Source organism: Macaca mulatta, chromosome 3, assembly GCF_049350105.2.
Source record: "Macaca mulatta isolate MMU2019108-1 chromosome 3, T2T-MMU8v2.0, whole genome shotgun sequence".
In the NCBI taxonomy this organism is placed as follows: domain Eukaryota; kingdom Metazoa; phylum Chordata; class Mammalia; order Primates; family Cercopithecidae; genus Macaca; species Macaca mulatta.
The window spans coordinates 34,867,139-34,893,797 of record NC_133408.1 but is presented as its reverse complement, the minus strand read 5'-3'; the positions used below and the strand labels follow the sequence as shown (position 1 = coordinate 34,893,797).

Below are 26,659 nucleotides of genomic sequence, written 5' to 3'. Positions count from 1 at the left end.
TGAGGAGCGGGTCCCTGGCAGTGCTGGGTCCTCAGTGGAGGAGAGAGACGGCCCCTCCGGAAGAGGGAATGAGGTAAAGGGGCTGGCGGTGTGGGGTGTGGGGGTAGCCATGCACCTCACACGTCAAAGAAGCGAGGAGGCCAGTGTGCCCAGAGCAGGGCGGGGAGATGGGGTCAGAGGTGGCTGTGGGGCCACGCAGGGCTGGGGGACACTGGGAGGGCTGTGGTGTGACTCGGTGAGATGGGAACCATGGGAATTGTGTGAGCCGAGGAGGGTCCCAGCCCACGACGCGTCGTAGGATCCAGGGCAAGTAGGGCCAGCGCAGGGGCAGGAGGTGCATGGGACACTGCTGCAGTGACCGAGGCCGGGTGGCAATGGCTAGGCCTAGGGCAGGGAGTGAGTGTGGGGAGGGTGAAAGCCTGGATCGTCTTGAAATATTTGCTGGTCAATGGGATGTCGGGGTGTGGTGGGCAGAGTAGAAATGAAGATGCCCAGGCCTTTAGCCAGCACCTCACTCGCTGAGGAGACATGGGAGCAGCGTCCAGGGAGATGGGAGGGGCCTGCAATGTGAGGCTCTGTGAGAAGCCGCGGTGGCTGCCGAGAGGACACCAGCCCGCATGGACAGCTCTGGAGGAAAGAGGCCCGAGGTAGAGACAGGGGTCGCCAGTGTGTGAATTGTGTCTCTCTCTCTCCTTTTTTAAAAAAATCGAGGTCAGGCGCGGTGGCTCACACCTGTGATCCCAGCACTTTGGGAGGCTGATGTGGGAGGATCACTTGAGCCCAGGAGTTCAAGGCCAGCCTGGCCAACATGGTGAGATTCCCATCTCTAAAACAAACAGACAAAAACTACCAAAAAATTAGCCAGATGTGGTGGTGCACACCTGTGGTCCCAGCTACTCAGGAAGCTGACGTGGGAGGATTACCTGAGCCCAGGAGGCCAAGTCTGCAGTGAACTGTGATCACACCACTGCACTCCAGCCTGAGTGACAGAGACCCTCTCTCAAAAAAAGCAAAAAAAAAAAAAAAAAAAAAACCCCAAATTGAGGTGCAATTCATACGAAAAAGTTAACCTTTTATAGGAAGTTCTTTCATAAGGATGGCGTCTTGGGGTCTCACTGTGTTGCCCAGGCTGGTCTCGAACTCCTGGGCTCCAGCCTTTCGCCTCGGCCTCTCAAGGTGCTGAGATTGCAGGCGCCAGCCGCCCCGCCCAGCCTCAAGTTAATCATTTCAAAGTGAAAATTCAGTGGCATTTAGAACATTCACCATGCTGTTCAACCACCACCTCTATCGAGTTCCAAAAATAGGGTTTGACAGCGGAGAGACCAGATGGGCCGCAGAGGAGTCGGCCCTGTGCGAGGGCCCCGAAGAGTGTGGAGGGGCACGGGGTGGGGGCCCCAGGGAGTTGGCTGCAGGTCAGGGTGGGTCCAGGGAGGACTGGGGATGGCCTTCACTGTGGGATTCCTGCTATGGGGCTGGAGCAGCAGGAGGGAGAGAGGGCGGGAAGACAGAGGGCAGGGCAGAGCCTGGGGAGGTCCTGGGGGGATTCTGAAAGTGGACTGTGTCCAGGTGCTGCTAGGAGGGATCCAGGAGAGGGCCACGTGCCCCTGAACCAAGTTGGATCTGGGGCCATTGGATCTGGGTCGTGGGAGGGCCTGTTCCTAGCACCAATGGGCCCCATCCTCACAGTGAAATGCGACCAGGGCCGACTGTGAGTGTGAGGGGGCTGGGGGCCCGGGGCCTGGGTCTCGGCGTGGGGCCGGGCGCCGCGTGCCTGGGGCCTGGGTCTCGGCGTGGGGCTGGATGCTGTGTGCCCCGGGCCTGGGTCTCGGAGTGGGGCTGGGCACAGTGTGCCTGGGGGACAGCCACGCATGCCCCACCTCAGGTAGCTGTAAAGGGCAGTGGGCACCAGAGTCCCTCCCCCAAGGGTGCCGTCCCACCTTGGCTTCCCCTTGCTTGCCTGGCCAGAGCCAGCGTCCAACCCAGCCTTGATCGCACCAGGATCTCTGCTGTGCATCAGCCTTGGGAGGGCAAAGGTCTCTGGAGCCAGGCTTGGCTGCTGCCCTTCCCCCTGCCCATGCCCCAGCCTGGGCCTTGGCTTGGGGGACACGCCTACCCCACCTGGCTCAGCCCAAGGAAGTGGCTCACCTGCCCAGGTGCCCCAGACCAGCTCCGGAAATGGTGAGCGGCTGAGTCACCTCGGGCAGCCTGGGAGCTGGCAGGGCACAGCCGGGCTGGGAGGAGGGAGGGAAAGAGGCTGGCGGCTGTGGGCAGAGTCTCCGAGGAGGAGGCAGCTCCTGGAGATGGTGCTGGCAGCCTGGATGTTTGTGGGGGCTGGAGCCTTGGGCCTGCCCCCTCCCCACCTGGCACTCGGGGCCTCCATCTCCACCACCACATCAGCCATGCTGCAGCCACCCTTGGGCCCACTGTGCACCTGCTGGCCTTGTGCCTGTCCCGGGGAGAACACAGGCCATGGATGCCAACTCCAGGCATTTTGGAAGAAAATCCCACAGCCCTGGGAACCCAGAAGTGGTCCTGGGCAGAAACAGGGCCGGCCCCACAGTTCCATGCCCCGAGTGGAGGGCAGCTGGAGTGGAGCCAGGCTTAGGGAGAGGCCCTCCTGCGTGGGCCTGTGGGGGCCCTGCTGCTGGAGTGTCAGACCAGCTCCCTTTCCACCCTGGAGGGTCCCTGAGAGTGGGCACCCCGCCCCTTTTCGCTCCGATGGGCTGTGGGCATTTGCAGATGCAGGCAGGCCTGGCCATGCCCAGCAGCCTGAGGAGGAGGCCTGGCCATGCCCAGCAGCCTGAGGAGGAGGCCTGCCCAGCCCAGCCTCGGCCACCTGGAAAACAGAAGAGTCAGCCCGTCCCTTCTGCCTCGGGGACCAGCCAGCCTTTTTCCTTGCTGGAAGCTGGGGGGGCTCTAGCTCCCCGTCTCCCTGCACACACATACACACACACACACACACACACACACAAACACGCACACACGAGCCCACCCTGCAGAGCTTCAGCATAGTCAAACCAGGAGGCCACTTTCTATTTCAGTGCCTTCAAGGGCTTGTGGGGGTCACTCTCCCAGTGACCCAAGGCCTTAAGACGTTGCCCAGAGTCACCCCCACCCCGGGCTCTTCAATCCCAGGGTCTGAATCTTTCTTTAAAACAGGGTCTCAGGGTGGGTAGAGTGGGGATGGTTAATAGGTACAAAGAATAGAATAAGATATAGTATTTGATATCACAACAGGGTGACGATTGTCAACAATAATTTATTGTACTTGTAAAAATGACTAAAAGAGTATAATTGAATTGTTTGTAACACAAAGAAATGATACACACTTGAGGTGATGGGTACCCTGTTTCCCGTGATATGATTATTTCACATTGCTATGCCTGTAGCAAAATGTCTCGTGGACCCTGTAAATATATACACCTACTATGTACCCACAAAAATTAAAGATTAAAAATTGTTAAAAATAGGCCGGGCTCGGTGGTTCACGCCTATAATCCCAGCACTCTGGGAGGCCGAGGCAGGCGGATCACCTGAGGTCAGGAGTTTGAGACCAGCCTGGCCAACATGGTGAACGCTGTCTCTATTAAAAATACAAAAATTAGCCAGGCATGGTGGCAGGCTCCTGTAATCCCAGCTACTTGGGAAGCTGAGACAGGAGAATTGCTTGAACCCAAGAGGCAGAGGTTGCAGTGAGCCAAGATCGCACCACTGCACTCCAGCCTGGGTGACAGAGTGAGACTCTGTCTCAGAAAGAAAAAAAAAAAAAAGCTAAAAAAGAAAGAAAAATAAATAAAACAGGGACTTGGTTAGGCGAAGTGGCTCACGCCTGTAATCCCAGTACTTTGGGAGGCTGAGGTGGAAGGATTGCTTGAGCCCAGGAGTTAGAGACCAGCCTGGGCAATATAGCAATACCTTGTTTCTACAGAAAATTTTAAAAAGTAGCTGGGTATGGTGGCACACACCTGTAGTCCTAGCTACTCAGAAGGCTGAGGCAGGAGGATCACTTGAATCCAGGAGGTTGAGGCTGCAGTGAGCCATGATTGCCCCACTGCACTCAAGCCTGGGCAACAGAGCAAGACCCTGTTATTATAATAATAATAATAATAATAATTCTGATGAAGTCAATTTCTCTCTCTCTCTTCCTCCTCCTCTCTTCCTCCTCCTCTCTCCTTTCCTCCTCCTCTCTCTCTTCCTCCTCCTCTCTCTCTCTCAGTGGATTCTGCCTTTGTTGTTGTATCTGAGAAAATCTTTGCCTAACCCAAAGTTACAGAGACTTTTCTCCTGTTTTCTTTTAAAATTTTATGGTTTTAGGTTTTACCTTTAGCACCATCATGCATTTTGGGATAATTTTTGGATATGGTGAGAGGTATGGGTTGTTTACTGTGTTGTGGATGATACCTGATTGTTCCAGCACTGTTGGTAGGAAAGATTGTTTGCTCTCTCCTGAACTGGCTTTATATCTTTGCTGATAATTAGTTGTCCACATATATGTGGGTTTATTTCTAGATTCCCGATTCTGTTCCATTGATCTGTTCATCCGTTTTTGTGCCAATACCACCACACTGTCTTAATAACTGTAATTTTATAATGAGTTCTGAAAACAAGTAGTGTTAGTTCCCCCTCCTTGTCTTTTTTCTAAGTTGTTTTAGCTATTCTGGGTCCTTTGCATTTACATATGAATTTTAGAATCAGCTTGTTCATTTCTATTTTTAAAATCCTGTTGAAATTCTGATTGTGATTGCATTGAATCTATAATTTGGAGAGAATATATGTGTTATTAATGTTGAGTCTCCCAACCCATGAAAACGTTATCTCTTTCCAAATCTATAGGTCTTATTTAATTTCTCTGAGCAATATTTTGTAGTTTTCAGTGTCCTATGTTTCATATCTCATCACATTTATCCCTCTTTCATACATTTTATGCTATTATAAATGGTATTTTTAAATGTTCAATTTCTGAATGCTTGCTAGTGTATAGAAATACAATTGATTTTTGTATATTTATCTTGTATCCTGCAACCTTGCTAAACTTGTTCTCATAGTTGTTTTTAATAGAATCTCTTGTATTTTCTACATAGACAATCATGTTGTCTGTTAATGAAGATAGTTTTAGCTCTTCCTTTCCAATCTAGACGCTTTTTCTTTCTTTATATTGCCTTATTGCACTGACTAGAATCTCTAGCTCAATGATGACTAGGAGTGGTTAGGACAGACATTCTTGTCCTGTTCTTGATCTCGGGGGAAAGCAGTCAGTCATTCTCCCTTGAATATGACATGTGCTGTAAATGTTTCATAGATCCTCTATATCAGATTGGGGAAATTCCCCTCTATTCTTAGTTTTCTGAGAGTTTTATCAGGACGTTGCATTTTGCCAACATTTTTTGCATCTGTTGAAACGATTATGTTTTTTTCTTCTTTAATCTGTAAATATGGTGAATGACATTGATTGATGGTCAAATGTTAAACCAACCTTGCATTACTGGTAAAAACCCCTGTTGCTCATGGTGTATTACTCTTTTTATATACTATTGGATGTACATCTTTTTATGGACCTACGTTTTGATTTCCCTTGGGCAAATTCCTAGGAGTAGAGTGGCTGTGTCATATGGGAGATATATCTTTAACTATGTAAGAAACTGACAAGCTGTTTTCAGAGTGGGTTGGACTGATTTGTACTTCTACCAGCAGTGGATGAGAGTTCCAGTTGCTCTGTATCCTCATCAACACTTGGTAGTATCCATCTTTTAAATTTTAGTCATCCTAGTAAAACTCCACAAAAACTTTATAAAAATGGTACAAACTTCCTGCCCTTCCAGCGACAACCTTGTATTGCCCCTGTCTCCAACACACTTGATTTAACTGGCTCTCATCTTTTGATTCTTATGTAAAAGGTCTTCATGTCTCCATATTGTGTGTGTGTGTGTGTATGAGAGACAGGGTCTGTGACACCCAGGCTGGAGTGTAGTGGCACCATCTCGGCTCACTGCAACCTCCACCTCCTGGGCTCAAGTGATCCTCCTGCCTCAATCTCCCAAAATGCTGGGATGACAGGTGTGAGCACCCACACCTGGCTGGTGTCTCTATTTCTTCATATTAAATTCCCTGAGCCCTCCCCAGTAGGCTGTTCATATTGTGTCTGTGGGTGTGCACGCACACATGTATATCCTCACACATGAATACCAGGAGGATGTGACAGGTTTGCATCAGACGATCTCTAACTTTACACTAGGGGGACCTTGTGCCAGTTGCAAGAGGTCAGGACAGGTTGTAACCACTCCCTAGCTTCACTTGTATCTGGTTTGTCAAAGATAGGCTATATTAGTAATGGCTGTAAGCTATCAGTCCTACTTACAAGCCCTTCTTGGGCTCACCCATCTGTGCCACACCCATTTTTCCCTCTAAGCAGAGATTGGCAAACTTTTTATTTATTTTTTTTTTGAGACAAAGTCTCACTCTGTTGCCCAGGCTGGAGTGCAGTGGCACGATCTCAGCTCACTGCAATCTCCATCTCCTGGGTTCAAGTGATTCTCCTGCCTCAGCCTCCCAAGTAGCTGGGATTACAGGCATCTGCCACCACGCCAGGCTAATTTTTGTATTTTTAGTAGAAGCGGGGTTTCACTATGTTGGCCAGGCTGGTCTCATACTCCTGACCTCAGGTGATCTACCCGCCTTGGCCTCCCAAAGTGCTGCGACTACAGGTGTGAGCCACCGTGCCCAGCCAGCAAACTTTTTCTTAAAAAGACAGGTAGCAGGCTGGGCGTGGTGGCTCACACCTGTAATCCCAGCACTTTGGGAGGCCGAGGCAGGCGGATCACCTGAGGTCGGGAGTTTGAGACCAACCTGGCCAACATGGTGAAACCGCATCTCTACTAAAACTACAAAATTAGCCGGGTGTGGTGGCGCATGCCTGCAATCCCAGCTACTCAGGAGGCTGAAGCAGGAGAATCACTTGAACCTGTGAGGCGGAGGTTGCAGTGAGCCAAGATCACCCCATTGCACTCCAGCCTGGGAAACAAGAGCGAAACTGTCTCAAAAAACAACAACAAAAAAGACAGTAAATATTTTAGGGCCGTAGAGTCTCCATCTCAGCTAGTCAACGACTGCTCACAAAAGCAGCTGTAGACAATTCATAAACGGGCATGGCTGAGTTCCAGTAACACCTTCTTTACAACAACAGGCAGCTGGTCCATGCCCATAGAGTCCAGCTCCCGCTACGGGTTCCGCGAACAGGCCTCCTTCCAGGCCCAGCTCCTGCCGCGGTTCCGTGAACAGGCCTCCTTCCAGGTTAGGAGAGGGACAGCCTGCCCCAGAGCGCCCGAGTGAGGATGGAGGTGGACACAGGCATTCTGGACCCTGGGCTGGGCGGTTAGCTGTTGGTGGCTGTTGCTCAGCCTCCCTCAGGACTTCCAGACGGGCAGATAAAGGCCATGAGACAGGAAGCCTGGGTCCGTGGTCCACACTGTCAGAGCAGAACCCAACAGCATTGCCATGCTGTGAGAAGGGGGGCCCCCACTGCACCCTGAGCAGCAATGTTCCCACCTGGGCTCACGTTGACCACTACGCCTGTAAGTGGCTCGTGCCACAGATGAGGAGGCCGAGGCCCGGAGACTGGCATACCTGCCGGGTGCCCCGTGCACAGCCATGCACCAAGCATTTGCGGCATCTTTCATGAAGGCTTCGGGAGAAGACGGAGCCCGGGGGGAGGAGTCAGGTCTCTCTCTCCTGGGAGTTCAGTGTGGTTCTTCCCCACCTGTTCTCCAGGGGAGTCTGTAACTAAATACTTTGCCGGCCAGACACGGCATCACACATCTGTAATCCCAGCACTTTGGGAAGCCAAGACAGGAGGATCGCTTGAGCCCAGGAGTTCAAGCCCAGCCTGGGCAACCAAAATTTTAAAATCGCTACCAAAAATTGTAAAAATTAGCTGGGTATGCTGGTGCATGCCTGCAGTTCCAGCTACTTGGGAGGCTGAGGCAGGAGGATCGCTTGAACCCAGGAGTTGGAGGCTGCAGTGAGCTGTGATTGCACCACTGCACTCCACCTTGGGCGACAGGGCAAGATCCTGTCTCAAAAAAAAAAAAAAAAAAAAACCCACAAAACCAAACAACTACTGATCCTGTAGCCGAATTCTTTCTCCCAAAAGCCGCCCTACTCAGCACAGGCAAAACTCCTGGTTCCCGCGAGAGGGTCACTTGGCAAATGTTTGCCGACTGACTGAGGGGTGAGGAGAAAGCCTTTGGTCTCTCCTGAAGACAGGGGCTCTGCTGAAGTCGGGGTGTTGGTGGCTCCTTCATTCACAACTCCCGTGGAGACCTGCTCTGGACTGAGCTCTGTGCCAGATCTGGGGGTGCTGGGTCTGGGGTCCTCAAGAAGCCCACGTTAATGGGGAGACAGACTTCATTAATCAGGGAGCCTAACAGCTGTGACAGACAACCCCCAAATCTTAGAGGCCCGGTGTGACCCCCAATCCCAGAGGCCGGGCGTGACCCCCAAGCCCCAGAGGCCGGGCGTGACCCCCAAATCCCAGAGGCCTGGTGTGACCCCCAGATCCCAGAGGCTGGGCGTGACTCCCAAGCCCCAGAGGCCCGGTGTGACCCCCAAATCCCAGAGGCTGGGCGTGACCCCCAAGCCCCAGAGGCCAGGTGTGACTCCCAAATCCCCGAGGCCCGGCATGACCCACAGATCCCAGAGCCGGGCGTGACCCCCAAATCCCAGAGGCCGGGCATGACCCCCAAATCCCTGAGGCTGGGCATGACCCCCAGATCCCAGAGCCAGGCGTGACCCCCAGATCCCAGAGACCCAGCGTGACCCCCAAATCCCAGAGGCCCGGCGTGACCCCCAGATCCCAGAGCCAGGCGTGATCCCCAGATCCCAGAGGCCTGGCATCACCCCCAGATCCCAGAGGCCGGGCATGGCCCCCAGATCCCAGAGGCCCGGCATGACCCCCAGATCCCAGAGGCCGGGCATGGCCCCCAGATCCCAGAGGCCCGGCGTGACCCCCAGATCCCAGAGGCCGGGCGTGGCCCCCAGATCCCAGAGGCCGGGCGTGACCCCCAGATCCCAGAGGCCGGACGTGATCCCCAGATCCCAGAGGCCGGGCGTGACCCCCAGATCCCAGAGGCCGGGCGTGACCCCCAGATCCCAGAGGCCCGGCGTGACCCCCAGATCCCAGAGGCCGGGAGTGACCCCCAGATCCCAGAGGCCGGGAGTGACCCCCAGATCCCAGAGGCCGGGAGTGACCCCCAGATCCCAGAGGCTGGGAGTGACCCCCAGATCCCAGAGGCCGGGCATGATCCCCAGATCCCAGAGGCCCGGCCTGCTGGGTCTCATGCACACCATCCCCAGTTGGGACTCGCTTGGGTGCCTCTCCTCCTGGCAGTGACTCGGAGGCCAGGCCCAGCCCCACTGGGCCTCCACTGCCCGGCATGGGAGTCCCCCACCAGCCAAGGGTGGGCCCTGATCAGCGTGGGGAGGGGGGCTATCCTCAGCCAGGCCTGAAGGGCGAGGTCCTCTCCACTCATGATTCCTCAAACAGGCTCTGGTCCACAGCCGCACCTATTTGTCGGGAGTGCCTCGATTTCCACCAGCCTCACCCAGGAGAGCCTCCACTTAAAAATAAAAGCATTTCAGAGATGACTCATCTCCCCCAGAGACTGTTCTGTCTGGGGCGCCTTTCAGCCATTCCACTCCCTTGAAATGTGAAGGGTCGTTCGGAGCCAGAAGAAAACATGAGAGTCACACAGCAGCCCTCTTAGCCATCGCCCCAGGGTGGGGCTGGACGTTCCCCACGACTCACTTTGCCGTTTCAGAATGAGACGTTTCTCGCGTGCAGCAGCGGAAAGACTGAGCTGTGGCACTCACACCCCACGCAGTGGCTTACGCCTGCCATCCCATCACTTTAGGAGGCCGAGTGGGTGGATTTCGGCCCATCACTTTAGTGGGCCGAGTGAGGTCAAGATTTCGAGGCCAGCCTGGCCAACATGATGAAACCCCATCTCCACTAAAAATACAAAAGTTAGGCGGGCGTGGTGGGGCGTGCCTTGCTGATCGGGAGGCTGAGGCAGGAGAATCGCTTGAACCTGGGAGGCAGAGGTTGCAGCGAGCCGAGATCACGCCACTGCACTCCAGCCTGGGCAACAGACTCTGTCTCAAAAAAAAGAAAAAAAGAAAAGAAAAAAAAAGATTCTGCTGCCTCAGCCTCCCATAGCGCTGGGATTACAGGCGTGAGTCACCGTGCCCAGCTTTGTTGGACCGTTTAAGGCAAACCAGACATGGAGACGTGGAATCGCTGGACAGGCCACATGCAGGGTGGAGCCAAAGGCCGTTATCACAAAGTTAGTGCCGGCCGTGCGCTGTCACCCCACGCACGGTGCATCGTCATCCGCGGCTACGGTCCGTCCTTCGGGGGCACCCCCGCACTCAGATCCTATCTGAAGTTTCCAATCTTGGCCCCCTCACCCAGGAGGATTCGGGCCCACAGACGTCTCCCAGGGCAGCGGACACCAGGGAAGCACGTGGACCCAGTCCTCAGGAGTGCTGGGTGCCCTCCAGCCCGGGGCATGGGCTCCTGTGGGCCAGCCTCTGCTGGAGGTTCCCGGCACCCGGCAGGGAGCCTGTGCAGACCCGCTTGCTCAGATGCTGGGGGTGTCCGGGGAGAGCTCCGTCTGCACCCGGCAGAGGGCAAGGGGAGCTGGGGTTAGGCGCCTGGGGGCGCACGGAGCCAGGTGTACCCGGGGGTCTCCTCTGAAGCCTCCACTGCATGGCCGGGGGCTCCTGACCCTGACCCGAGGCTCTGACCACCCTCCCTCCGGGGTCCCTGGGCTGAGCCTCTGTGAACGTCCGGCTCTCCCTTGCAGATCCCGACTGGGCCTCCTACACTCTGGGAGTCTTTATCTGCCTCAGCTGCTCGGGAATCCACCGGAACATCCCCCAGGTCAGCAAGGTGAAGTCCGTCCGCCTGGACGCCTGGGACGAGGCCCAAGTGGAGGTACGGCGGGGGAGGGGCGGGGGGACCCGCGCAGTCCCCGGGTGGCTCCAGCCCAGGTCTCTGGAGCCAGAGACGCTGCACGGCCTGGCTGTGCCCCCCTGGGGCCTTGGGCTGCTCTGAGGGGCCTGGCTGGCTGGACCCAGGCTGTGGAGGCCAGGGCGGCGCAGGACCCCGCCCCCTCTCCAGCGGCCTGTCCTGTATGGCTGCTCCACCCACCCCCTGCTGGGTCCAGCCTTTCTGTGAACAGCTCCAGGTGTGTGTGGTGGGCCAGGGAGTGAAGGCGGGTCCCGATTCCCGTGCCCTGGGAGCTCGGGAGCGCTCCCCTCAAATCCCCACTCCTGGAGCATTCGGTTCAGGGTAACAGAGACCCTGTCTCTAAGGAAACAGAATGCAGCGTCCCAGGCCGCGCCACAGGACCCAGAGTCAGGGTCGCATTTACCCTGCAGTCCCTGTGCACCCTGACCCGCTGCCGTCCGTGTACAGCTCCATTACCTGTCCCCTGGGCAGCCTCTGAGGTGACACAGCCACTGCCCACCTCTTACCTGTGCACCTGAAGCAGCTTCACGGAGCACTTAGCAGGGCCAGGCAGGGACTCCGGCCACAGATGCTTGGTGGGGCCCTAGAGACGCCTCTCTGGGGAGGGAGACGGGTGTGAGCCAACCAGGAAGCCCTGGCATGCAGGGGGAGGTCAGGCATGCTGGAGGCAGCAGGAAGGGCCCCCATAGGAAGACCCCAAGGCAGGTGGAGAAGGAACAAGACCCCGGCTGGGGGCTGCAGCTCAGATGGAATGTGGGGCCCTGAAGACCCCAGTGGGAGGGTCACCCTAGCCCCACTTGTGGGACTTGGGGTCTTGGAACCACTGATCTGCCTGGCTGCTGGTGAGCGGGACCTAGGGGCCGCATGGAGGTGAGAGCGGTGGTCTGGGGGCTGCTGTGGGGATAGAGAGGGTCGTAGAGGCTGGTGGCCTCCTATGCGTGTCTCCCCGCTCTCCAGCACCACTGACCGTGGGCCCCTACTCTCCAACACCACTGACTCTGGCACCCCCTCTCCAGGACCACTGACCCCAGCCCCTGGCTCTCCAGCACCACTGACCCCAGCACCCAGCTGTGCACCACCACTGACCCCAGCCCCCAGCTCCCCGACACCACCGGCCCCGGCCCCTGGCTCTCCAGCACCACTGGCCCCAGCCCCTGGCTGTGCGCCACCACTGACCCCAGCCCCCCGGCTGTGCACCACCACTGACCCCAGCCCTTGGCTCTCCAGCACCACTGACCCCAGCCCCCGGCTATACACCACCACTGACCCCAGCCCCCGGCTCCCCGACACCACTGGCCCCGGCCCCTGGCTGTGCGCCACCACTGACCCCAGCCCCCGGCTGTGCGCCACCACTGACCCCAGCCCCTGGCTCCCTGACACCACTGGCCCCGGCCCCTGGTCAGGAGTAGCTTATTTGCTTCTAACAGGCAGCCTTGGTGCAGGGGTCACACCTTGGGGCTTGTTAGAAATCACAGCTGAGATCCCAGTGCCTCGGCCTGGCGTGGGGGTGGTGCCTGTAATCCCAGCCACTCAGGAGGCTGAGGCAGGAGGATCACCTGAGCCCAGGAATTCTTTTTTTTTTTGAGACGGAGTCTGGCTTTGTCACCCAGGCCGGAGTGATCTCAGCTCACTGTGACTTCTGCCTCCCTGGCTTAAGCAATTCTCATGCCTCAGCCTCCTGAGTGACTGGGATTACAGGTGCACACGACCATGTCCAGCTAATTTTTGTATTTTTAGTGGAGATGGGGTTTCACCATGTTGGCCAGGCTGGTCTTGAACTCCTGACCTCAGGTGATCCACCCACCTCAGCCTCCCAAAGTGCTGGGATGACAGGCCTGAGCCACCGCGCCCGGCTGAACCAAGGAATTCGAGGCTGCAATGAGTTGTGATGGCATCTCTGCACTCCAGCCTGGGAGACAGAAAAAGACCCAGGGACAGCAGAGTCCCTGACCCACCCAGGGCAACCCCAAATCAGCTTCTGCATTTAACGCCGTGATCCCCCACACTCTGAGTTGAGGGCATCCCTGCGAATCCCCTCAGGACCCCGGCCCACCTTGGGCTCACCGCCTTTGACCCACCTTCACTGACCCAAGGGGGGACACTGGGATGTGATATCCGTCCCTTCACCAGGCTGTGGGCTTGTCTGAGCCTCCATTTCCTTCCCTAAAAAATAGGCAGGGTGGCCCCTGGACCGTCCCCCTCCCTGGTCAACAGGGGACCAATGGCCAATGTCAGAAAGATGATGGGATGAGTGTCCCATCTCCAAGTCACTCTGCCATCACTCCTGGAGGAAACAGCGGTGAGTCCCTGGAGGGCCTATGGGGGCGCAGACTCCTCGGCTCAGGGAGAAGACCTGCCCATTGTCCCCATAATTACAGGGCAAATGGGGCAAAGGCCCAGGGGTGGGGCGTTCACTGTTCTTGGAAAAACCCTAAATGTAATCAGCAGGAGAGGACAGGGGCCACCTTGGTGCCGTCCTGATCTGCCTGGGGTGATGGCCGGAGGGGAAGACTGGAGAGGAAGGCTGGGGAGGGCCCACCGTGGGTATTACCAAGAAACCCCTGGCTGGACGCTGTGGCTCATGCCTGTAATCCTAGCACTTTGGGAGGCTGAGGCGGGCGGATCACGAGGTCAGGAGATCGAGACCATCCTGGCTAACACGGTGAAACCCCATCTCTACTGAAAATACAAAAAAGTTAGCCAGGATCCCGAGTGCCTGTAGTCCCAGCCACTCAGGAGGCTGAGGCAGGAGAATGGCGCAAACCCGGGAGGTGGAGCTTGCAGTGAACCATGAACCAAGATCGTGCCACTGCACTCCAGCCTGGGAGACAGAGCAAGACTCTGTCTCAAAAAAAAAAAAAAAAACAAAAAAACAAAAAAACCCCCTGATTCCTGCTGCAGAGGTCCGGTGCGATGGGGGCTTTGGGAGAGCACTGAGTGGGGGGCCACAAGGAGGTTCCATCCCCGTTCTGTTGTCTGCACGTTCACTCGTGTGATGAAAATCAAACATGAATCTCAGGCAGGCCTAGGGGCTTGGCCCCTGAGAGCGTCTGCACCCTGGCCCCCGGGCAGAGCTGGGTCTCAGTCCGGCTCCTTGCCGGGGACTCTGTGGGGTGGGGGCTGTGCTGGGGCCCCCATGGCTCCCTGCACTCAGGCCCCTTGGCCATTCCTGGGCTGGTGGTCAGCGGGGACATCCAGGGGCTAAGCCTGCTCCTACCCCTAAGGGAGAAACGAGCCCGAGGTGGTCATCGCTGAGAACCGGACCAAGGTTAAAGGGCCAGGAATCGAGGATTCTCCTCTTCTTTCCTTCTCTTCAAATTTTATGTTTTTCTCCCCCCAGTTTTCTATTCCTTGATAATACCTTTTAAAACAACTGCTTCATTGAGATGCAATTCACAGCCATACAATTCACCATGTATAGTACACAGTTGAAGGTTTTCTAGTAAATTCACAGAGTTGTGCAAACTTCGCTGCAGCCAATATTGGGACATTTTCATCACCCTAGAAAGAAAGTCTGTGCCTTTTGACTCTCACCCCGCCCAGCCCGAAGCAGCTACAAATCCACTTTCTCTCCGTGTAGATTTGTGGGTTCTGGACTTTTACAAATGGGATCGCACGGTGTGTGGGCTTCGGCATCCGACTCCTTTCCCGCTGTGCCGGGTCCCGGAGGCCCATCATGCTGCAGCCTGTGTGACAGCTTCGTCCCTTTCAAGGCCAGAGAACGTGCCCTGTGTGGATGGAACACCTTTGCTTTATTCATTCACCCTCGGATGGACACGTGGGTTATCTCTATCTTATTTAATGTATTTCGACAATTTAGTGACACATTCCGCAGGTTCCAAGGGCAGTTGCAGAAGGGAGCTGTCTGCTTCCCTGTCTCCCGCCTCTGAGCACCGCCCCCACCCTGGTCAGGCAGCCAGGGGTCTGTGTGGGCCTCGCTCCCTCCCTCCCTCCCTCCTTACCTCCTGCCTTCCTTTCTTCTCTCCCTCCGTCCCTCCGTCCCTCCCTACCCTCCTTTCTTCCTTTCTCTCTCTCTTTTTTTTTTTTCTGAGACACGGTCTCACTCTGTCGCCCAGGCTAGAGTTCAGTGGCGCTATCATAGTTCACTACAGCCTTGAACTTTTAGGCTCAAATGATCCTCCTGCCTCAGCCTCCCAAGAAGTAGCTAGGACCATAGGCATACACCACCATGCCTGGCTAATTTTTTTTTTTTTTTTTAAGACAGAGTCTCACTCTATTGCCCAGGCTGGAGTGCAGTGGCATGATCTCAGCTCATTGCAACCTCCACCTCCCACATTCAAGCAATTCTCCTGCTTCAGCCTCCCGAGTAGCTGGGATCACAGATGCGTGCCACCATGCCCAGCTAATTTTTTTTTTTTTTTTTTTTTTTTTTTTTTTTTTTTTTTGAGACAGAGTCTCGCTCTGTTGTCCGGGCTGGAGTGCAGTGGCCGGATCTCAGCTCACTGCAAGCTCTGCCTCCCGGGTTTACGCCATTCTCCTGCCTCAGCCTCCCGAGTAGCTGGGACTACAGGCGACCGCCACCTCGCCTGGCTAATTTTTTGTATTTTTTTTAGTAGAGACGGGGTTTCACCGTGTTAGCCAGGATGGTCTTGATCTCCTGACCTTGTGATCCGCCCGTCTCGGCCTCCCAAAGTGCTGGGATTACAGGCTTGAGCCACCGCGCCCGGCCAATTTTTGTATTTTTAATAGAGACGGGGTTTTGCCATTTTGGCCACGCTGGCCTTGAACTCTTGGCCTCAGGTGATCCACCCCCTCTTGGCCTCCCAAATTTCTGGGATTACAGATGTGAGCCACTGCGCCAGCCCTGGCTAATTTTAAAAAAAAATTTTTTTTAGGCCGGGCACGGTGGCTCAAGCCTGTAATCCCAGCACTTTGGGAGGCCGAGACGGGCGGATCACGAGGTCAGGAGATCGAGACCATCCTGGCTGACACGGTGAAACCCCGTCTCTACTAAAAAATACAAAAACTTAGCCGGGCGAGGTGGCGGGCGCCAGTAGTCCCAGCTACTCGGGAGGCTGAGGCAGGAGAATGGCGTAAACCCGGGAGGCGGAGCTTGCAGTGAGCTGAGATCCGGCCACTACACTCCAGCCTGGGCGACAGAGCGAGACTCCGTCTCAAAAAAAAAAAAAAAAAAAAATTTTTAGTGATAGGGTCTTGCTATATTGGCCAGGCTGGTCTCAAACTCCTGGACTCAAATGATCCTCCTGAAATGCTGGGATGACAGGTGTGTGCCACAGCGCCGGGCCTAGCGTGTGCTTCTGAGAGACGTTCTTTGCCTGTTGAGAGCACGTGGAGCCCCTCGCCCTCCTAGGGGGAACCACGGCCTGCTTGCCATGTCCCCTTGGGCTGCACATGCCAGTCATTTCCAGACTGTTCCTGCCGTTCCCGCTGGGCCGGCAAGCAGCCTCACTGATGCGTCACTTTGCACATGTGGAAGTACATTGGTGGCCTAAATTCCTAGAAGTGAAAGTGCAAGTTCAAAAGTTACGTGGCTTGGTAATTTTGGAGACATGTTTGCCAAACTCCCCACTGTAACTGCTCACATGCCCCCAGCATGCCGTGGGGGTGTTTGCTGCCTCCTCCCCAGCACGCCGTGGGGGCATTTGCTGCCTCCTGCCCAGCACGCTGTGGGGGTATTTGCTGCCTCCTCCCCAGCACACTGGCCGCCCAGGGCTTCTCCTTTGCTGCTCTGATGAGTGAGAGGTTGTTCTCAGGATCTCTTTTCTTTTTTTTTTTTTTTTTTTTTTTGAGACAGAGTCTCACTCTGTTGCCCAGGCCAGAATGCAGTGACGCGATCTCAGCTCACTGCAAGCTCCACCTCCTGGGTTCACGCCATTCTCCTACCTCAACCTCCCGAGTAGCTGGAACTACAGGTGCCTACCACCACGCCCGGCCCGGCTAATTTTTTTTTCATTAGAGATGGGGGTTTCACTGTGTTAGCCAGGATGGTCTCGATCTCCTGACCTCATGATCCACCTGCCTCGGCCTCCCAAAGTGCTGGGATTACAGGCGTGAGCCACCGCGCCCGGCCCTGTGTTTTCTTGCCTGTGAAGTCTCTTCACACCTTTGCCTGCCTTTCTGCTGCAATGTTAGCTGTTTTCATCTTCTAGGGGTTCCTGGTATGTTAGAGAAATTCATCCTTTGAGATACGAAAAACATTTTTTTCTAGGTTGTCTTTCGAATTTGCTCATGGTGGTTTTTGCCATGGAAATTTTTACTTCGACATAGTCAAAGTGGTCAACCTTTTATATTGTGGTTTTAGGGTCTATAGCATACATAAAGAGGCCTTCTTTGCCTCAGGGTTTTTGTTTATTTGTGTTTTTTTGTTTGTTTGTTTGTTTGGAGACGGAGTCTCGCTCTGTCGCCCAGGTTGGAGTACAGTGGCCGGATCTCAGCTCACTGCAAGCTCCGCCTCCCGAGTTTAGGCCATTCTCCTGCCTCAGCTTCCTGAGTAGCTGGGACTACAGGTGCCCGCCACCTCGCCCGGCTAATTTTCTGTGTTTTTTTAGTAGAGATGGGGTTTCACCGGGTTAGCCAGGATGGTCTCGATCTCCTGACCTCATGATCCACCTGTCTTGGCCTCCCAAAGTGCTGGGATTACAGGCTTGAGCCACCGCACCCGGCCTGTTTGTTTGTTTTTGTTTTTGTTTTGTTTTGTTTTGTTTGAGACAGTCTTGCTCTGTCACCCAGGCTGGAGGGCGGTGGCACAATCACAGCTCACTGCAGCCTCAAGCTCCTGGGCTCAAACCATCCTCTCACCTCAGCCTCCTGAGCAGATGGAACTACAGACATGCACCACCACACCTGGCTAATTTTTGTATGTTTTGTAGAGACGGGGTCTCACTGTGTTGCCCAGGATGGTCTTGAACTCCTGGCCTCAAGTGATCCTCCCGCTTCAGTCTCCCAAGTGCTGGGATTACAGGCTTGAGCCACTGCACCCAACCCTGAGGGTTATTTTTTGATAACAGGTTTATTGAGGTATAATCCACATACAAGTCACTCCTGTAAAGTGTACAGTTCAGTAGCTTTAGTGAAGCCACAGGGCTGCACGACCATCGCCACTGTCTAATTCCAGGACATTTTAATATCCCAACGCAGCCCGTACTCACCCCCCTCCCATTGCCACCGCCCCAGCCGTTACTGAATGTAGACAGAGCTGCTTCATGTCTCTGTGGATTTGCTTGTTCTGAACATTTCAAACAGATGGAATCACACGATATGTGGTCTTTTTTTTTTTTTTTTTTTTTTGAGACAGGGTGTCACTATGTTGCTTAAGCTGGTCCCGAACTCCTGGGCTCAAGCGATCCTCCCACCTCAGCCTCCCAAAGTGCTGGGATCATAGGTGTGAGCTGCCACATGCGGCCGACATGTGCAGTGTTTTGTGTCTGGTTTCCTTCTGGTGTCCAGCGATCACCTGGGTAGTAGCGTGTGTCAGAATTGCGCTGCTCTTTTTTTTGTTTTGTTTTGTTTTTTTGGGGGGGCGGGGGGATGGAGTCTCACTCTGTCGCCCAGGCTGGAGTGCAGTGGCACGATCTTGGCTCACTGCAAGCTCTGCCTCCCAGGTTCAAGTGATTCTCCTGCCTCAGCCTCCCGAGTAGCTGGGACTACAGGCGCTGCCACCACGCCGGCTAATTTTTTGTATTTTTAGTAGAGACGGGGTTTCACCATGTTAGCCAGGATGGTCTCGATCTCCTGACCTTGTGATCCGCCCACCTTGGCCTCCCAAAGTGCTGGGATTACAGGCGCGAGCCACTGCGCCTGGCTGCTCTTTTTTTTTTTTTTTTTTTTTTTTTTGAGACAGAGTCCCACTCTGTCGCCCAGGCTAGAGTGCAGTGGCACGATCTCAGCTCACTGCAAGCTTTGCCTCTCAGGTTCAAGCGATTCTCCTGCCTCAGCCTCCTGAGTAGCTGGGATTACAGGCACCCACCACCATGCCTGGCTAATTTTTGTATTTTCGGTAGAGACGAGGTCTCACCGTGTTGCGCAGGCTGGTCTTGAACTCCTGACCTCATGATCTGCCCACCTCTGCCTCCCGAAGTGCTGGGATGACAGGCGTGAGCCACCGCGCCCGGCTGGCATTCCTCTTTATGGCTGAGGAACCCTCCATGGTGTGGCTCAATCACAGTTTATCTGTGCTTCTGTTTACGGACCTGGGGCTTGTTCCCATTCTTAGCTGTCACTAAGAATGCGCCGTGAATGTTCGTGTGCATGTCTCTGGGTCTTTGCATCTCTTAGGGTGCAGAGGAATTGCTGGGCTCTATGGTAACTCTGTTTACCATTTTGAGGAACTGCCGGACTGTTAGTCACCACAGCCGGAGGTTCCCACCAGCAGCGTACGGGGGCTCTGATCTCTCCACATCCTCTCCAGCACACTCCCCTGTGCCACTTTGACCTTGCCATCCTAGGGGGGAGAGGTGGTAGCTCATTGAGGTTTTGATCTGCGTTCCCCTGATGGCTAACAGTGCTGAGTGCCTTTGTGTGGCCGAGTGGCCATTTGTGCATCTTCTTTGGAGAAATGTCAATTCAAATCCTTCCCCATTTATTTATTTTTATTTTATTATTTATTTTTTTTTTTGAGATGGAGTCTCACTCTGTCGCCCAGGCTGGAGTGCAGTGGTGCGATCTCGGCTCACTGCAATCTCCGCCTCCCAGGTTCACACCATTCTTCTGCCTCAGCCTCCCCAGTAGCTGGGACTACAGGTGCCCACCACCATGCCTGGCTAATTTTTTGTATTTTTAGCAGAGACGGGGTTTCACTGTGTTAGCCAGGATGGTCTTGATCTCCTGACCTTGTGATCCGCCCACCTTGGCCTCCCAAAGTGCTGGGATTACAGGCGTGAGCCACTGCGCCCAACCTCAAATCCTTCCCCATTTTTAGGCCGAGGTGGGACGATGGCTTGAGTCCAGGAGTTTGAGACCAGCCTGGGCAAAAGAGTGGAATCTCATCTCTATTAAAACAAATTAAAAGTATACATATATGTATACATATGTAAAAGTAATTTTTAAAACCCTTACCCATTTATTTATTTTTTATTTTTACTTTCCTTTTTTTTGCAGAGATAGGATCTTGCTCTTTTTCCCATGCTGGAGTGCAGTGGTGTAACCAGAGCTCATAGCCTTGACCTCTTGGGCTCAAGGGATCCTCCCGCCTCGGCCTCCCAAAGTGCTGGGATTACAGGCGTGAGCCGCTGCGTCCAGTAGAGACAGGGTCTTGTTCTGCCGCCCAGGCTGGAGTTCAGTGGCACGATCATAGCCCACTGCAACCTCAAACTCCCAGGTTCAGGCCATCTTCCCACCTCGGCCTCCCTAATAGCTGGGACCACAGGTGTGCGCCATCACACCTGGCTTTATTTATTTATTTATTTATTGAGAGACAGGGTCTCACTATGTTGCCCAGAGTGGTCTTGAACTCCTGGGCTCAAGTGGTTCTCCCACCTCGGCTTCCCAAAGTGCTGGGACTACAGACGTGAGCCCCTGTCCCCGGCTGGCCCTTGTTAATTTTTTTTTGTGTGTGTGTGAGACGGAGTCTTGCTCTGTCGCCCAGGCTGGAGTGCAGTGGCCGGATCTCAGCTCATTGCAAGCTCCGCCTCCCGGGTCTATGCCATTCTCCTGCCTCAGCCTCCTGAGTAGCTGGGACTACAGGCGCCCGCCACCTCACCTGGCTAGTTTTTTGTATTTTTTTAGTAGAGACGGGGTTTCACCGTGTTAGCCAGGTTGGTCTCGATCTCCTGACCTCGTGATCCGCCTGTCTTGGCCTCCCAAAGTGCTGGGATTACAGGCTTGAGCCACCGCGCCCGGCCTAGTTAATTTTTTAAACTTTAGAACCATTTCTAGGTTAAAAAAATACATAATAATAATAAATTTTGTTGCTGTTTTTTGGCAGTTATTTTATTTATTTATTTATTTATTTATTTATTTATTTATTTTTGAGACGGAGTCTTGCTCTGTCGCCCAGGTTGGAGTGCAGTGGCCGGATCTCAGCTCACTGCAAGCTCTGCCTCCCAAGTTCATGCCATTCTCCTGCCTCAGCCTCCCGAGTAGCTGGGACTACAGGTGCCCGCCACTTCACCAGGCTCATTTTTTTGTATTTTTTAGTAGAGACGGGGTTTCACCGTGTTAGCCAGGATGGTCTCGATCTCCTGACCTCGTGATCCGCCCGTCTTGGCCTCCCAAAGTGCCAGGATTACAGGCTTCAGCCACCGCGCCCGGCCTTTGGCAGTTATTATAAAAAACACGTAGACTCCCTCGAGGAGACATTTCTCCACCTCCCTGTGTCTCTGGTCGAGGCTCCTCTGCATCCTCGGGAGCACACGCCGGTTTTCCCGTGGAGACCTGGGACGTTTCCCATCCAGTGACTCAGACAATTTGTCCCGTTGCTGTTGGTGGTAGGATCTCTCCTTGTATTTTTCTATGGAAAAGCCATTCGTTTTCAAATTTTACATCAGTGCCAGCCTCTTGTTGCTTGTGATTTCTCCAGCTACTCCTCTGGGCCCTCCCCATTTATGGCCGTGTGATCCTCGGAGCAGGGTGATGTTAGGGGACGTCTGTCTGGCTGGGCCTGGCCACGGCCTCAGGCGAGCTGCATTCAGGAGCTTGAAGGTGCAAACAGTGGCTCCCTCGGGGGCTTAGAGCATAGCAAGCAGAGCCTCTCCCATGCCCTCAGGGCTGACGTGGGGTGTGGTGGCCCCTCCTGCCCCGCTCGAGGCTCACCACACCTGGCTGGCGGCAGGGTCAATGCCAGCATCCATCCTCAGGGTCTTTGCACCTGCCAGGAGCACAGTCCATGTGCCAGCCTCCTGGAGCATCAGCCTCCTGGAACGCCAGCCTCCTGGAATTCCAGCTTCCTGGAGCTCCTCCCCTGCTTCACAGCACCGTTTCCTTCTCCATCAGCCTGTTTTATAAATGTGTTGTGGGTCCCTGCAGTGTGTCCCTGCAGAGTCCTCTCGGAGACTCTGTCCCGGCCACGTCTGGGTCTCTCGCTCACCAGTCCCTCTCTAGGGCCCCATGTCTGGCGCCTGTTGGCTCTTTGCTAAATGTGAGCTGGGGAGGGAAGTCCCTGCCCTCTGGGGCAGAGATGGGGGTCACAGGATGCAGCCAGCTCTCTCCCACGGGACATGCAGTGTGGGTGGACTCAGGATGGCTGGTGTGGGTGGACTTGGGGGTTGAACCAGTGGGGCAAACCTCAGACCCATCCTCAAGAGGGGCCTGGCCCCTGGGCCCCCTTTGCCGGGACCCCATTGGACGCTGGCTCCTTCCCTGTGCCAGGGGAGGGTCCATCACTCAGAAATGGTGTCCCTGGGGCAGGAGGAGGTGGGGGTTCCCGTCCTGGCGCTGGCAGAGGCCTCGGAGCCTTGGTCTGCGGGTCCCTGCAGTGACAGCCCTGAGCGCAGCCAGCACCTCCTGGACTACCCCTGGGACCCCAGGCCTCTGACCTGGCCGCTCCTCTCTTGCAGTTCCTGGCCTCCCACGGGAACGATGCCGCGAGAGCCAGGTTCGAGTCCAAAGTACCCTCCTTCTACTACCGGCCCACGCCCTCTGACTGCCAGTGAGTACAAAGGGGCCTTGTCAGGGCCGTGGTCAACAGTGCTGGGCAGTTCCGAGATGGCCCCGGGAGGACCCGGCAGTGTGGGGAGTTGGGTGCCGCCCACAGGGTCCGGGAGAAGCCAGCCGCAGCTGAGTCCCCCGGACCCCGAGGTGCTGCCTGTGTCTGCTGCCCGCCACTGGGCTTTGGTTCTGGGGTGGGGGGCGGTGGGCGCTGGGGTGGGGGCTGGAAAGGTCATTCTGCATCAGTAGCTGCAGCCCACCCGAGTTCTCTGGGGCCTTGGGGGTCTCAGGTGGATCTGAGGGGGACTCCCAGGTGCTCCCGGTGGTCTGGGAGGACGGGAGGGGCTGCTGTTGTTCGGGGCCTGCCCTGGCTCCTTGGGGCAGGAGCAGACGTGGGTACTGGTGGCCGGTTGGGGAAGCCTGAGACCGAGTCCTCTGGGCATCCTGGGGTCAGGAGGTTGCAGAGAGAGAGGAAATAAGGCCTGCTCAGCCTCACATCAGCCACCTCCACCAAAACCCACCCCTCCAAGCCTCAGTCTCCCCATCTGCCCAGACAGTGGGAATGACAGGTGACACAGGGCCCGGCCTGACTGTTCGCACTGACCCTCTCACACCTGTCATAAGGGAAGGACGTGTGGCCCACTGGGTGCCCTCCCGGCCCCCCATGTTTCCTGCTCTGGTTCAATCCCAGCCCCACCGGGCACCGCCCAGCCTCTTGTTTGCTCAGCACCTCCCTCCGTTGACTCACTCCGTGAACCCACTGAGTGGAGGGCCCACCCCACAGAGACACCCCAAGCATGAGCTGGGTGCAGGGTTTGGGTGTGACCCAACGGCGCTGCAGGAAAGCGGTGGGCGCCTGGCCTCCCAGGCCCTGAGGGGCCCAAGTGCTGTTGCTGGCTTTGCCCTGACTTGGGGGCTGAGACAGCCTGGGCTCTGCCCGCCCAGGAGCTGCTGGTGGGGACTGCAGTGACCAGGGGGCCTTCCCCCGCGTCCGGGGCCCTGTTTGGGATCTGTGCCCCCTCCAGTGAGCTCCATGAGGGGGCAGTGGGGTCAGGGGTCCTCACTGGATCCAAAGGCCTCTGGAAGGTGGGTGGGGATTGGGTGGTAGGGTGGAGGGGAGCCAGAGGGAAGAGGGAGGAGGGAGAGGGGAGGAAGGATGGACTTCCTGGCTGCAACCCTACAAACCACCCTGGGCCTTTTTTTTTTTTTTTTTTAAATATAGAGATGGGGTCTCCCTACATTGCCCAGGCTGGCCGCAAATTCCTGGGCTCAAGTGATCCCCCTGCCTCAGTCTCCTAAACAGCTGAGATTGCAGTTCGAACCAGCCCTCCGGGGGTCTTTGGGGAGCAGGGGCTGGAAGTATGTTCAGGCCACGAGCGACTCAGTTTCTTTGACTGCATGTTGATTTGTTATTGGTAAAGGGCCACGGTGCCGGGCCCCAGTCCAGCATTATTGGTAAAGGGCCATGATGCCAGGCCCCAGTCCAGGTGCTTGGCAGGTGTTTTCTTGATGAGCCTCCTGTGAGCCTGGAGACAGGTCCAGCTGCAATCCCCATATCGCCGCTGAGAAGCTCGAGGATGGCAGCTCAGCCCCATGCACTCACCTCTCCCCACCTGGGCAGGCCTGGGGCCCTGGCCCCCCATACTCTCATTCTGAGACCCTGGGTGCCAGCTGCTCTCTCCCCCGCCAAGCTCTCACAGGGGAACCCTGCCCTGGCCCTGCCCCGGGCTCTCGGTATGAATCACGGAGCCCCAGCACAGCTATTTTTGAGACATTATTTTATCACCCCGCCCCCGGCTGCTCTGTGGCCTGGGTCACTGCATCCGAGTTCCTCCCACTCCCTGGCTGTTCTGAGTCGGGACCAGGGGCAGACATGGGTGCGGGGGGCTGCGGGGACACGCTTGTGGGCTCGGGGGCTGCTGCTGTGGGGTCCTGGGTGAGGAGACTCCCAGGGCTGACGCCCACCATCTGGGGTGAGGTGTGAATCCCTGTATGAGCCGTGGATGCTGTGGCATGGCAGGGGTGCAGCATGGATCTGGAGGGTTGGGGGTGCAGCGCGGACCTGCTGTGTAACCTGGGGGTGGGGGTGCCGTGTGGACCCGCTGTGTAACCTGGGGGTGGGGGTGCAGTGCGGACCTGCTGTGTAACCTGGAGGGCAGGAGGTGCCTACATCCTGCCATTTTGTGGTCCAGCTCTGTGGCCCAGGGGGCCCAACCACCCAGCCTGGCAAGGTGGGCAGGGGCCTTGTCCACCTTCCTCCCACTTCTGCCCCCACAGAGATTCTCCCAGCCCCAGCAGCCCTGGTGCCCACGGTCTCCGTGTAGCCTGGACAAGCCCGGGTCCGAGTTGAAGGTCTTTATGGGAAAGCGCTGCTGCACAGATGTCTGGGTAGCATCTTCACAGGAGCTAAGAGTGGCGGGCAGGGCCCGGAGCAGGGTCCCGGAAGGCCCCCCATGGCATGCCCTGCAGCCTCCCGGCACACACTGGGGGTCCCTCCAGGCAGAATGAGCACCATGCCCACCTCCAGCCAAGCAGAGGCCCAGGGCCTCAGTTTGCCCACCTGTAAGAGGGGAGGGTGAGCCCGCAGGAGAGGGCAGAGGGTCCTGCGTGCAATTATCTTTAGCAGCGGCCTGTGACTCAGAGGCCGGGACCTGTCTCTTCCTGTGTCACCCTCAGAGCTCTCCAGTTTCTATCTTGACATCGGGGGAAAGAAAGTCGTGCGGCTGCTCTGCTTGGTTTTACTTCTGGGTGGAAACCAGCCCCTCCCTGCTTCCTGTGTGGCCAGGGGTGATCAGGGCAAGTGAGGGAAGCTGCAGGAGGAGCCCTTGGCTGCTGGCAGCACCTGCTTGGGGCCTCCTCTCTGGCCATCCCAGCAAAGCTCTGGAGCCCCCAGCCCCAGCAAGCCCCCTCTGGGGCAGGTGTCCCGGCTGGACAGGGCTCTGCATCCCTGTCTGGGGCTCCTGGAACAGAGCACCACACGCCCAGCAGCCCAGAGCAACAGAAATCTACTTTCTCCTGGCTCTGGAGGCTGGAGGCTCGAGGCTGCTTCTCCCGAGGCCTCTCTGGGGTGCTTCCTCATGTGGTGGGCCCTGTGTGCTTGTCTGTGTCCTAATTCCCCTTCCTAAGGACACCGGCCACATTGGATTGGGGGCCACCCTGCTCCTGTATGGCCTCAACGAATCTGCAACCACGATATTTCCAAATAAAGGCACACTCAGGCCTGGGGGTCAGGATGGGATCACAGTTCAGGTGGTGGCAGCCTCAGAAACACCCAGGATAGACAGTGGAGGCGGGGCCGGGGGCTGGGGACTGAGAGGTGGGGCAGGGGCGGGGTCTGGGGGGGTGGGGGCTGGGAGGCAGGTTTGGGGGCGGGGTCTGAGAGGCAGGGCAGGGTCAGGGTCTGAGGGGCGGGTTGGGGTAGGGTCTGAGAGTCAGGTGCGGGGGCGGGGTCTGAGAGTCAGGTGCAGGGGCGGGGTCTGAGAGGCGGGGCGGGGACTGAGAGGTGGGACGGGGGCGGGGTCTGATGGGCGGGGCGGGGTCTGAGAGGCAGGTGCGGGGGGCCGGGGTGTGGGCGGGGTCATGAGCGCTACCCTGGCTATTTTCCTATAATAAAAAGGGAAAAAACCCACTTGGGTGAGCCATTGGTCCACTATCTAGAAGCAAAGCCGGGGCCCTGGGGAGTCACTTTCCCAAGAGGCAAAGCCTCCAGGAAGGGTGTTGACCGTGTCCTGAACTCCCAGTGGTAGAAACCGGCAGAACTCGGGCAGAAGGCACACTCAGGAGTGGACCCTCAGGGATGGACTTGCCAGCTGCGTGAACAGCACCCACTATGGAGGCCACAGTGGCCACTGGGACCCGCCCTGGGGAAAGCGGGGAGGGGTCTCCCATGGCATCCTGAGCTAGGGGAGCCCCGTGGGGAGGTGGGTTCTGGGGCTCAGAGCTTCTTCCCCTGTGAGTCCACACCTAGGGGAGGCCGTCGCCCTGAGCACCTGCCCAACCCCCTGCCCCCAGCCCACGTTTTGCTCTGGGTTGAGGGGACCCACCAGACCCTCAGGCCCTGGCTTTGAA

The 26,659-nt window shown here is 56.3% G+C and overlaps 2 protein-coding genes across 3 annotated transcripts in view; both read left to right on the top strand.

Moving 5' to 3' along the window:
• PRKAR1B (protein kinase cAMP-dependent type I regulatory subunit beta) overlaps positions 1-26,659 on the top strand; it is a 482,327-nt gene that overhangs the window by 76,522 nt on the left and 379,146 nt on the right. The window lies entirely within an intron of this gene.
• ADAP1 (ArfGAP with dual PH domains 1) overlaps positions 1-26,659 on the top strand; it is a 60,112-nt gene that overhangs the window by 7,378 nt on the left and 26,075 nt on the right. For both annotated transcript variants that reach the window (XM_077995926.1, XM_001084174.5), the window contains exons 2-3: positions 10,860-10,990; positions 22,501-22,592. In XM_077995926.1, the coding sequence (XP_077852052.1) occupies positions 10,860-10,990; positions 22,501-22,592 (223 nt within the window). The remainder of the gene's footprint in view (positions 1-10,859; positions 10,991-22,500; positions 22,593-26,659) is intronic.